This window comes from Aquarana catesbeiana, linkage group LG12 (genome assembly GCF_042186555.1).
Source record: "Aquarana catesbeiana isolate 2022-GZ linkage group LG12, ASM4218655v1, whole genome shotgun sequence".
Classification (NCBI taxonomy): domain Eukaryota; kingdom Metazoa; phylum Chordata; class Amphibia; order Anura; family Ranidae; genus Aquarana; species Aquarana catesbeiana.
In genome coordinates this window covers 37,462,614-37,475,880 of record NC_133335.1, presented here as the reverse complement: position 1 = coordinate 37,475,880, position 13,267 = coordinate 37,462,614, and the positions used below count along the sequence as shown (strand labels likewise).

Here is a 13,267-nt window from a genome sequence, read left to right as displayed (position 1 = left end):
ATGGGACAGCTCTGAATTTCTGGCAGGATCAGACAGTATTTTTTGCACATATCAAAAGGCCAACTCTATCCAATGCTGAAATTTCCATTTTGAGTAAATACTGATGTGTTAAATTGCACAACAGTTTCTCGTTTTTTTCTTGGGGACCCACTTTTCCAATTCTGCTGCAACCAATACTAAGCCCATTCACAGTTTCTCTGCCTCCTATCTATTGAGTTTCCATGTTAAGCAGGCCATACATGGTCGAATTTCGAACTAATTTTCTTTTCAAAATCAGAAAGTTCGTTTTTTTTGTGATCTGATGGTGCAACCATTGATTTTCGAAATTCGGCCGACCAAGCCTTCAATTTCACCTCATGTTGCTACAGAAAAGAATTTTCGTGGCCGGGAATCTTCTTTTGTCTCCGTAAATTTTCTTTTCTTATTACATTTCTCACGCGATTCTCCCATCATTGATTAGAAAATCGTTAGTTCTTCAAAAAATTTCCAACATGTCCGATTCCTCAAATTTGATTGCCGAACGAAAATCAGCCATTGTTGCAGCCCACTAATGGTGCGAAATTCATACGAAAATTCTTTCATACGATTTTCAAAAGAAAATTCTTTCGAAATTCGAACCGTATATGGCCGGCATTATATAAACTAACAATTGGGAGATTTAGCAGTGACACCTTCATTATAGCCCTGGTGGAGGGGATAGGAGGGGGAAACGGAGACCCAAAATACAATATAGAGAAATCTCCACCATGCCTACTGTTCCGAGAAAATCAGTTATAAAAGGAGTTTTATTAAAGAACGTCAGGCATGTAAAAAAAAAAAAAAAAACACCTTAGTTGATATCGATAAATACTTCTGAAAGTTTTAAACCTTTACTGGATGACACAGAGGAGGATTCAAGTAGCATTTTGAGGGCATCTTCTTGCTTTAATCAGATTTGAAGAGATATTTCACATTTGATCAGAGCTCTCTGGGGACAGAAGAAGAAAGGAAAAATGTAAAAGTTGCTTAAAATAAAAAAGAATTGAAATGTGCCTACAGACACTATGCATTCTCCCAACATAGAACAATTGTTTGATGAATGATAGTTGTACAGATTTGTATACTCACATTGAGTGAACCTTCTTCTTTTTGCGTCTGTGGAGCAAGGAGGAGAGGTGCTGAGGTTCTGATTTGTCTCGAGAAGGAAGGGGAGATGAGGGCGATCAGCCCATTCTAGCCAAAAGATTTTTCTGGTGAGACGGGTTGGCCACAAAACGGCAGGAAGGGCATACAGATATATGACTGCTCCTCAATTTGTTTGGCTGGATTTGGCAAACTTCCTTATATGTTTGCAGACAGCTTAAAGCACATCTATGTTTTGACCATTTGGGGCCAAGCAATTGGTTCAGTCCAACACAGACCTCCCCACCAACATACTGTACATGTTCGATTTTCGAATGGCCGCTCGTTTGTGAAAGATCATTTAACAGAGAATTTGATGTGCCCTTCATTGACTCAAAGAATTCAACTGCAACAAATTTTCGTGCAGTTGCCATACTAATGAACGCAGTCTAATGCCCCGTACACACGGTCGGACATTGATCGGACATTCCGAAAACAAAATCCTAGGATTTTTTCCGACGGATGTTGGCTCAAACTTGTCTTGCATACACACGGTCACACAAAGTTGTCGGAAAATCCGATCGTTCTAAACGCGGTGACGTAAAACACGTACGTCGGGACTATAAACGGGGCAGTGGCCAATAGCTTTCATCCCTTTATTTATTCTGAGCATGCGTGGCACTTTGTGCGTCGGATTTGTGTACACACGATCGGAATTTCTGACAACGGATTTTGTTGTCGGAAAATTTTATATCCTGCTCTCAAACTTTGTGGGTCGGAAAATCCGATGGAAAATGTGTGATGGAGCCTACACACGGTCGGAATTTCCGACAACAAGGTCCCATCACACATTTTCCGTCGGAAAATCCGACCGTGTGTACGGGGCATTAATGTTCGACATTCAGTCCTTTACGATAGTATGCAAATACAATACAAACACTTTTTCAGGGCCACAATAACATTTAGAATTTTGTTCGTTCTGATAAAAAAACAACAACAATTTTTCATTCTGAGCCATTGAATTTTCTCGTCCTTACAGGCGAAAACGAACATTGATTGTAAGCTTCTTGAGGGCAGGGACTGATATTAATGTATAATACATATGTAAAGCACTGCATAAATTGACGGCTGTATATAAAAACCTGAAATAAAGAAATACATTTCCACATTGACCAATGAAAAATCAAACATTCTTTTGAATTGCATTCTATCAATCTATAATTCTATCAACTTTACTCTTCACCCCCCCCCCCCCCCCCCACCATTCAGCCACCTGGAGAGCTGAGAAGCCCTGAGTAAGCCCCCCCCCCCCCCCCCCCGCCACATAACAGTTCTCATTGGCACAATGTTCCCCAATGGAGGAAGCCACATGCTCATTTTTGAAGTCTCAGTTATTTCCATCATCTTCCCACACTGATCTGAGTGGTGGGGAAGAAAACAAAAAAAAGGTAAGTATATCCTAGGGAAGGGTGGGGGTGGTTGAAGCAAGCCTATTGTTTTGCTCTGGATGGACAAAGCACAGGATTGCTTTAAGTTAGGTAAAAATTGACCTTACAGTGTTGTAGATGAACTGCTGACCAAATAAATATATAATAATTTCATGATTCTACATCAGTGGTCTCCAAACTGCAGCCTGGGAGCTAGATATGGCCCTTTGCTCGCCTTTATCTGGCCCGTGGGGCATTACTCCACCAACTGATACCAATGATGGGGCACCATTCCCCCTACTGACACCAGCAATGGGGCACTATTCCACCAACTGAGGCCAATCATGGGGCACCATTACCCCTACTGACATGATCAATGGGGGCACTATTCCACCAACTGACTCCAAAAATGGGGCACCGTTCCCCCTACTGACACCATCAATAAGGCACTATTCCACCAACTGACACCCATGGTAGAGTATCATACCCCCCTACTGACACTATAAATGCAGCACTATTCCACCAACTGACGCCAATGATGGGGTGTCATTCCCCTTACTGACATCATCAATGGAGTACTATTCTTCTCATTGATATCAACAATGGGCCACTATTCTTCTCATTGTTGATATCAACAATGGGGCCCTATTCTTCTCATTGATATCAACAATGGGGCACTATCCCTCCGTTGGAAACCAATGATGGGGTACTGATGCCAGGGCATTTTTTACTCCCACTGTCCACAGTCTGGTCCTTCTAAAGCCTTATGGACAGTAAACTGGCCCTTTGCTTGGAAAGTTTGGAGACCTCTGATCTACACCCTCAGTTAATATCTTTACCAAACCATAAACTAGATACCCACTGCTTCCTGTAACAACTTGTTTGCCATCAAAAATTACCTTCATAAAAACATCTCCAGTACTTCACCCATAAACAAACACACTGTATATGAAGCTCAGCACTCAAATATATCTGTCACCTCTACCATGTTTTATAACATTCTGGTATTTCAAAACTGTTGAGTCCACAAAGTATGGGAAACAGTATGTGGACACCTAACCATCACACCTATATGAGCTTCCTGGACATCTCATTCCAAAACCATGGGAATTAATATGGAGTACCCCCAATAATAGTCTCTTTCTGGGAAGGCTTTACACACAATTTTGGAGTGTATCTGTGCCCATTCAGCCAAAAGAACATGTGTGAGATCAGGCTTTGATGTTGGATTAGAAGATCAGGGTAGATTATTGCAAGCCTACAGTATACATTCCCGGCACTGCCAGGTCCTTGTTGTTCCACAGGCTATAGCTGGGGTGGGCCACTCAATTTTCCATTTCTTTGCCTTTTCTATCTTTAACGTGTTGTAACTGATGTTTATAGCCATCGCCCTTTATTTTTTCTTTTCTGGGTTGTTGTTCACTCATTCAAGAAAGATTAATGCTTTGCCTTGAATGGTCAACAATGTACCCTTTTCTCTCTCTCCTTGTGTGGAGATTACTAATACCCACATAGTCAGTTCATCTGTTTGCGATGGCCTTTATGTCACCTAATAAAAATAAAAAGACCAGGCTCAAAATCAGTATTCCAATTTAGAGATGTTCAGTAGGGTTGAGGTCAGGGCTCAGAATAGAGCACTTGAGTTCCTCCAAACCAAACCCATTAAACTATGTCTTTATGGAGCTGGCATGTCCACAGGGGCACAGAACAGAAAAGGGTCTTCCTCAAGCTATTGTCACAACAATGTTTATTTCTAATGGGCCACATCCACACAGTACAGAACACACCTGACCCTCAACATACTATAACACATGTACAGTGGTATGTTAGGAAATAAAGCCAGGAAGTTTTTTTTATTTGCGTGGTCACTTTCTGATGATCCAGAAAAAATGAACGGGAAGATGGAATGCCACTAAAAATGCACCCTTCCATGTGAATAGACTTTCAAGTGCACTACTGCTGTCTGTGTACCTGCTGTGGAGATTTCTCTTTACTTCCTGACTATTTTGGGTGGAAGGCAAAACAGAAATTGAGGGCATATCCCTATCCCTACAACAGGACAGGGGCTATGGCAGAAATAAAAACAAATTTTCTAAAACATAGAGGAAGATCAATGATTTTTTTTTTATCATTGTTGTCTACGTCTACATTTGGGAGATTTCTCCTCACTTCCTGTCCAGGGTGACAGACAGAACCGTAAGAGAATCTTCTCTATGAGGACACAGCAATTTAGCCAACAGAGCAGCGATTCTCAACTAGGATTCTGTAGAACCCTAGGGTTCCTCCAAAGGTTACCAGGGGTTCCTTGGTGCCTGTTTAGTTCTAGGGCCACCGTCATGTGACAAAGCCAGCAGCATGACCACCATGTTGGTAAGGGGGGCATTCTAACCAACAGATTCGCAGTCCAAGGACCTCGACTATGGAATGCTCTTCCAACCAACATCCGCATGGAAGCAAACCACCAGGCCTTCAGGAAAAAACTAAAGACCTTCCTTTTCTAAGAAGCTGACAATAGAGAATGCATCAAGCGCCTTGAGGCGATTCAGTTCGCATTTGCAGCGCTCTACAAATTATTCATTCATTCATTCATTCACACTGTAATGGTTGCAGTCTTCCTATTGGCCACCAATGTAAGGGGCATTTTTCCCACTGACCTCCAATAAATTGGTTTTAGCTGGGGACCCCCAAGGCCTGAATATTATTTTAGGGGTTCCCTGGGGTAAAAAGACTGAGAAAGGCTGCAACAGAGGTTCTAACCCTTGCCCATTCTGTCTAAAGCTATAAAGAACGTGTTGTGTGGAGCTGTCCTCTAAATTCCTGAGTTTGGGTGGATGTCACTCTCTCCTTATTTGTCTTGTGGTGACTAGTGGTAGCCTTGGCTCGTTGAACACTCAGTTTGAAGTTAGCGAGCTGTGTCTATTCTTCTACATTCTGTGCTGTGTATCAGTGTACTATTGTGTGTGTGTCCATTTGTCTGGCTTATCTTTGTGTTCCCAGATAGGGCACAGTGTGTGTATCTTTCTGTCCGTTCACTGGTGTTTATGTGTCACACACGGATTGTGTCTCTATATGCGTGCCACTTTTATGATCTTGATGAGTCTGATAATTATAAGAAATAAATCTTGATCTCTGATTTATATGTTTTGACTTTAAGTATCAATGATTACACTGCCATTTCTCTGACATTGTGCTGATGTATCACTACAAAAAAAATTGTCCTTTTTGTATTTTATTGTATTGTTTTTTAGAAAATACAATAAAAAATGTTGCAAAAAAAAAAAACAAAAAAAGAAAAGAAAAGAGAGAAATCTAAAATGTAACCGCACCAACCTTCTTCCCTATATAAAATTTTTATTATTTGGTTCTGAATCCAGGAAGACTTTTTTATAGACTGCAGAGTGTTTTCCTTATAGTTCTTCTATGCGTAAAATTCCCATATTAACATCTTTTTATGATTTTTTAAATGGTTTTAACTATAGGCACTGAAAGGGAGGTCTCATTTTTAATTACTCTCGCTCAATGTAAAGTCAGTCTTTAAAATCTCATAGCATGTTATAATTCTTTAAACTGTCACTTTCAATGAAATCTGCAGCTTTTGTTAAAGTGATACAAAACACATACTGTTTCATTTACATTGCCCCTTATATTTATGTATGTATGTGGATGATGGCTCTGTAATTATTTACATTTTAATTGGTATACAGCCGTCACATGAGCCCGATCTTTCCCAGCCTGTTTACAGGGAAACATAAGCAGGAGGAGCTTCTAGTAAAAGAAAAAAAAACAGCCTTTGGAATACAGAATAAAAATAAATAATTACTATCAATAAACTGTTTTAAATTGTCATACAAATATATATTTGAAATGAAACCTTTATTATTTTGTGGAAATAACATGGTGTGGGACAAGGGCCTGTTCCCCACAACCCTGGCTGGTGGTTGTGGGGGTCTGAGGGCGGGGAGCTTATTGGAATCGGGGGGCATGCTCGGGCGATGACGTCATTAGGGGGCAGGGTCACCCCGCCCCTTAGTTATTTAAGAACTGTCAGACAGCAGGAGCCTTGATTGGACCTTTTTGTTTTTTTTACGAATCGGTGGTGGTGGCGCTTGTCGTGATTGACGATGGATATACACTCGGGAACATTTTTTTTTTTCATTTTTATTTTTAAATAATAAAAGTCTAATGTCTTTTTTTACACTACACATGTTTTTTTGGTGAATGGGTAGGGGTACAGCCAGGGTTGTGGGGAAGAGGCCCTTGTCCCCATCCTCCCTGCCCCAAAGCACCCCCCTCATGTTGAGGGCATGTGGCCTGGTATGGTTCGGGGGGGGCGCTCACTCGTCCCCTCCCTTTCTTGACCTGGCGGCTGCATGCTCATATAAGGGTCTGGTATAGATTTTGGTATAGATTTTGGGGGGACCCCATGCCATTTAAACAAAAAAATTTGGCATTGTGTTCCCCTCAAAATCCATACCAGACCTGAAGGACCTGGTATGCATGGGGGGACCCCACACCATTTTTTTCTCTCAATGTTTTGTTGCCGGCAATTCTTTTTTTTTTACATTCAGCTGTCAGTGATGACTCATCGGATGTTAAGGATGCAGTGGCCTCCCTTTTCTTAACAACCATGTTGTTTACTGGTTGTTAAGGACACGGATGGCGGCCCGTTCCTTAACAACGCCTATTTATTAATGTAAATAAATACGCCGGCCAGTGCCAGGCATTAAATTACCACATTTTTCACTGCTAAAGTACCGCAAGGCTTAAAAAAAAAAAAACAGTATTTTTGTAGTTTTTTTTTGTAAATGGCAAAAAACTTTTTGAAATAAAAAGGGGGGGTACATACGGTTTCGGAGCCCAATATCATTTACAATACAAATCACTTTGTCACAACTGGAGAGGTTGTGAGAGTGATCTAAATGTAGTGAGGCTCTAAGAAAAGTACAGCACAAGCACTGTGCTGTATTAATAAGCAGAAACTTAACAAACAAATATAGATTTCCTCATGTACATATATTTTTAAAACCTGTAAATAGAAATGTGTTTTTAAAATCCTTTAACACACAGTAATATTATTCACATTAAAGGGAAACTCCACAAAAAACAGCTCAACACACAATTTATTGTTTTGTAATTCTGTTCTGCCAGTCTTGTTGTTCTCCCTGCCAAACAATACAGCCAGGAAGATCAGACTACAGCTTTCTGGTTCAGCTTATTATTAACAAACAAGGTCATAAAGCAAAAAAAAAAACAAGACAAAGGGTAAGAGGATATACCTTTGCCTGCCCACACGAGCTTGCAATCTAAATGATATAATGGAGAACCCTGACACCTAGAACCAATAAACAGTACAAATGTGCATAATAGGATTTGAAATACCCCTCCAGTGAGCACAAAATACATCAATCATATAAAAAAAATACAAATCTTTATTTTATCCAATAAAAGCTCTTAGTAAAAAACATATTTTTGTGTGTATTTGTATATTAATACCCTCAATTGTCATCCACTAAATGGGTATAGGTCGTGGTGGTTTGGCCGAGACAGGAAAAATGAGGTTGACGCATTTCGCTGAGTCGTCGCTTCTTCAGGACCTCCTATCTCTTACATAGATGCAAAAGGGTAAATTAAGATTTTGAAAGCAAAAAATACATGCTTAGTTTACAGTACATCAGAGATACATTTTAAGATAGAAAACATGCGTAACATACATAATATTATATAATGGCTGCAGGGCCATCTTTAATATTGATTGGACCCTGGGCAAACATTTTCTTGGGCCCTCCTGAATCCAGCGGGGGGGGGGCAGCTGCTTTAGGCCCCACAATAATGACTGGGCCCGGTGCAGCTGCCCTTTTTGCCCTGCCTTAAAGACAGCCCTGAATGGCTGTCCCCAAAATGGGGAGAGAGGAGAAGAGAAGAAGGAGAGAGAGAAAAAAAAAGGGGGGGGACCCATATATGTACCTTTCCATAAGATGTGAGTCTGCACCATATGTGCTTCAACCAGGGCTTTTTTTCAGCAGGAACTAGGGGGAACTCAGTTCCACAACCTCTGGCTCGGGTCTTCTGCTCCCTGCTCACCACTATCACTAGGTAACACTGAAGTCCAGCTTCTGCGTTTACAAGTGGTAGCTTATCTCAGGTGCCCAGGGTTCAGTGCAGTCATGGGCAGGAGAGGGTGCGTGGTAGGCTGCACCCTCTGTGGTCTCCATTTTTACCCTAGTGACCAGTTGTTGATGCTCCTACTGCATGATCTCCCTTGCAAGTGACTGTAGTATAGTATAGTATGCTGGGAGGTACTACAGCTGGTAGAGCTTTTAAGGAGGGGGGGCAGAAAATGAGGGCAGTGGAGGGAGGGGGTTGTATGCAGAGGGAAGAGCTACTATTTGATGCCATTTGGCAGGTATGTGTGTGTGACGGGCATGGTTGAGTTCCTGCACCTATTCTCTGAAAAAAAAAAGCCCTGGATTCAACTATTCAGATTGTCATTAATTATATAATTATATAATATTGCAATGAGGAGAATTCATGTGAATTCATGTGGCTTGGGGCGCAGAGGGGAGAGTGAAGAAGAGAAGGAGAGAGAGAGAGAGAAAAAAGGGGGGGGGGGACCCATATATGTACCTTTCCATAAGATGTGAGTCTGCACCATATGTGATTCAACTATTCAGATTGTCAATAATTATATAATATTGCAATGAGGAGAGCTCATGTGAATCTGGTTTCTCCAGCCCTTGGGAGGGTGACCAGCTAGAACCAGGGCCATATGTGATGAGGTTCCATACCAAAGCCATGAAGGGTCCCTCTGTTTTTCTAATCTCCAACTCAAAGGTGATTCCATAACTCCTTATATATATTGTCTGTTTTTATCTTGCTAATAGTTAAAGTGTGAAATGACTCATACAATTTCTTTGGTTAGAGAGATCTCCCAGCATTCTGCAAAGTTTATTCATCATCGCTTCAGAATGATCTCCTAGCCATGGCGGCTCCAATTTTTGCTTTCGTTTGCCGCCACCCCCCAAAAAATGGAGCACCACCCGCCACGGCTAGGAGATCATTCTGAAGCGATGATCAATAAACTTTGCAGAATGCTGGAAAATCTCTCTACCCAAAGAGATTGTATGAGTCATTTCACACATTAACTATTAGCAAGATAAAAACAGACAATAATTATTAGGAGTTATGGAATCACCTTTGAGTTGGAGATTAGAGAAACAGAGGGACCCTTCATGGCTTTGGTATGGAACCTCATCACATATGGCCCTGGTTCTAGCTGGTCACCCTCCCAAGGGCTGGAGAAACCAGATTCACATGAGCTCCCCTCATTGCAATATTATAGAATTATTGACGATCTGAATAGTTGAATCACATATGGTGCAGACTCACATCTTATGGAAAGGTACATATATGGATTCCCCCCCCCCCTTTTTTTTCCCCTCTCTCCTTCTTCTCTTCTCCACTCTCCCCTCTGCGCCCCAAGCCCACTCTTTTTAAGCCAATTAGAGCCTCCAGTTCTGATCACGTACTTCACAAAAAAAAACCCCCGTAGAACTCTTTGCGTCCGGCGCCCCCGTATAGAGATTAGGGGCCGGGCGCATAGAAATTGGGACAATCCCCCTATGGACAAGCCACCACTGTCTCCTAGTATCTGCCTACATTTATTGAAGCAATGGCTGAATGGAATTTCACATGGCAGGTATTCTTATGGTGATGACAGTGAACTATGCCTGCATAATCTCTGCTAAACCAGCCACTTGTAGTCTCCATCATCGGTCCATGTGTCAGTATGACAACGCATGAGCACATTGGGGAGACAGGGACAGAGCGTTGTCATCCTATAAAAGGAAGCACCTGAAGAAGGACATCCATGGCAGGATCACCAGGTATTATTTTTCTAAAAGCTGCAAACTTTTTTAAAACTTCAACATGTTAAATCTGAGATGACATTTTAGTGATTGGGTTTGCATATTTAAGTGGCGTTCACTGTTTGCTAAAAAAGCAACTATTCATCAAGTGAGTACATTTTCCTGTCATTCCGACTTTAGATTGCTATAAAAAAAAAACATTTACAGACAGGAATATTAGGTGTCAATGCAGCCGTAGTAGCCAGGCTTGTCAATGAAAGTCTCAGTAAGCTGTGTATCTGTAGAGGAGGGGGGGGGGGTGTTATACAGTGTATAGCCAGAGTGTGATTAAACATTAACCCTGAACTCCACCCAAACCCAGCTATAGGCTTCCTTACTCAGGTAGACCCATGTAGAGTGCTACCTCCACTGCAATGTAAGGCCATTGGTGGAGGAGACAGCTGGAGTCCATGTAGCACAGCTTCAGAGGCCAACAACCCCGGAGTGGTCACCTGCTGGAGGACAACCGCTCTATGCTGATGATAATGAGAGATTCCAAACCTTTAATAGATATGGAAATGGCAGATTACACCGAGGCTCTGGACCCCGCTTATACCACTCTGGAGTTCGAGAATATGCAAGTGCTGACCATAGGGAATGGTAAGACCGGGGGCATCATGGGGGCAGTTCTAGAAGATATGATGAGTGACCAGGGAGACATGACTACACTGTCATTGTATCATTGTGTATCATTGTATAATTGTACTGAGAGGTGACTACGCTGTCATCATATCATTGTGTATCATTGTATAATTGTACTGAGAGGTGACTACGCTGTCATCATATCATTGTGTATCATTGTGTATCATTGTACTGAGAGGTGACTACGCTGTCATCATATCATTGTGTATCATTGTGTATCATTGTACTGAGAGGTGACTACACTGTCATTGTATCATTGTGTATCATTGTATAATTGTACTGAGAGGTGACTAAGTTGTCATCATATCATTGTGTATCATTGTATAATTGTACTGAGAGGTGACTACGCTGTCATCATATCATTGTGTATCATTGTGTATCATTGTACTGAGAGGTGACTACACTGTCATCGTATCATTGTGTATCATTGTGTATCATTGTACTGAGAGGTGACTACGTTGTCATCATATCATTGTGTATCATTGTATAATTGTACTGAGAGGTGACTACCCTGTCATCATATCATTGTGTATCATTGTGTATCATTGTACTGAGAGGTGACTACACTGTCATCGTATCATTGTGTATCATTGTACTGAGAGGTGACTACACTGTCATCGTATCATTGTGTATAATTGTACTGAGACGTGACTACACTGTCATATCATTGTGTATCATTGTACTGAGAGGTGACTACACTATCATCATATCATTCTGTATCATTGTGTATAATTGTGCTGCAAGGTGACTACACTGTCATATCATTGTGTATCATTTGTATATCATCGTATATCATTGTACTGAGAAGGGACTACACTGTCATATCATTGTGTATCATTGTGTATCATTGTACTGAGAGGTGACTACACTGTCATTATATCATTGTGTATCATTGTACTGAGAGGTGACTACACTGTCGTCATATCATTGTGTATCATTGTACTGAGAGGTGACTACACTGTCATCATATCATTGTGTATCATTGTGTATCATTGTACTGAGAGGTGACTACACTGTCATCATATCATTGTGTATCATTGTGTATCATTGTGTATCATTGTACTGAGAGGTGACTACACTGTCATCATATCATTGTGTATCATTGTGTATCATTGTACTGAGAGGTGACTACACTGTCATCATATCATTGTGTATCATTGTGTATCATTGTACTGAGAGGTGACTACACTGTCATCATATCATTGTGTATTATTGTCCAGATGCTTGTCTCAGTTTCCTTCTTCTTAGACATGATGTTGTGGTTCATTATTGATCGGATATCTATCCATAAGTTTTTCTGTTTTTGAGATGCTTTTTATTTAGTCACAACTGGTCAGCAATTGCTATAACCTTGCAGTGTTACCTAAAGCATTCTATACACACTACAACCTGATTGTACAATCTCTATACTATCACCTTTTCACATATCAGAACTATGTGGTGTGATTTGTTACCCAAACGACCCATTTCAATTTAAAGAAACAATATGAAAATGAATAGTTGATTAAAAGATAAATGAACAAAACAAGCTTTTGCTGCGGTGTTTATCTTCAGTTCAGAGATGGCCACTTCCTGCCATGGTCAGCATCATTCCTGCTGCAATGTCTGATCCCTAGTTGTCGTGGACCCGCCCAGCCTGTGATTGGACAGGGGAAGGGGAAGCAGCATGTAGGCAGGTGCAGTCTATATTCTCCATTGCAGGTGGTATTCATCCACAGCGGCAATGCAGATGGGATAGGAATTTGGGAGAAGCCATGTTTCTTTATGATTTCCTTGGTCACTTGGGTAGTGATCTATGACTCTGGTGGCCATCTTGGGTCAGGTAGAGTCTATTTAAGTCTCTGACCACTGAGTTTGACAAGCATTATGCAAGTGGACAGGTTAGGGACAGGTTCCCTGTCTAGCAGGGACAGTGACAGCGGTGAGATTCCTACTAGGCCTGTTTGTGCTGTGGACTACTGTTCAATACAAAGTTATTTGCAAATCAGGACTCTGTGTTTACTGTCTGCCAAACCACACTGCACCTACCCAACAAGCACATTGATGAGCTCTTTGTCACTCTCCTATGACGTCTCCTCCTATCAGCATGCTTCCTGTCGGTATATGAAATGATTTAGCTCTTTGTGCTGTTTCTTCCTCTCACACTCTCATACAGGGACTACAAAGGGCTGATTCCAGGTCATATTCAGGTAT

The 13,267-nt window shown here is 41.3% G+C and overlaps 1 protein-coding gene across 2 annotated transcripts in view; it reads left to right on the top strand.

The window, feature by feature from the left end:
* The window catches only part of HNF4A (hepatocyte nuclear factor 4 alpha), a 162,155-nt gene that overhangs the window by 105,797 nt on the left and 43,091 nt on the right, over positions 1-13,267 (top strand). The window contains exon 1 of one of the 2 annotated variants that reach the window (XM_073607587.1): positions 10,779-11,032. The exons of the other annotated variant lie outside the window; for it this stretch is intronic. Coding sequence (XP_073463688.1) covers positions 10,906-11,032 — 127 coding nt within the window. The 5' untranslated portion in view covers positions 10,779-10,905. Of the gene's footprint in view, positions 1-10,778; positions 11,033-13,267 lie in introns of those variants that run through there. 2 annotated transcript variants of the gene reach the window in all.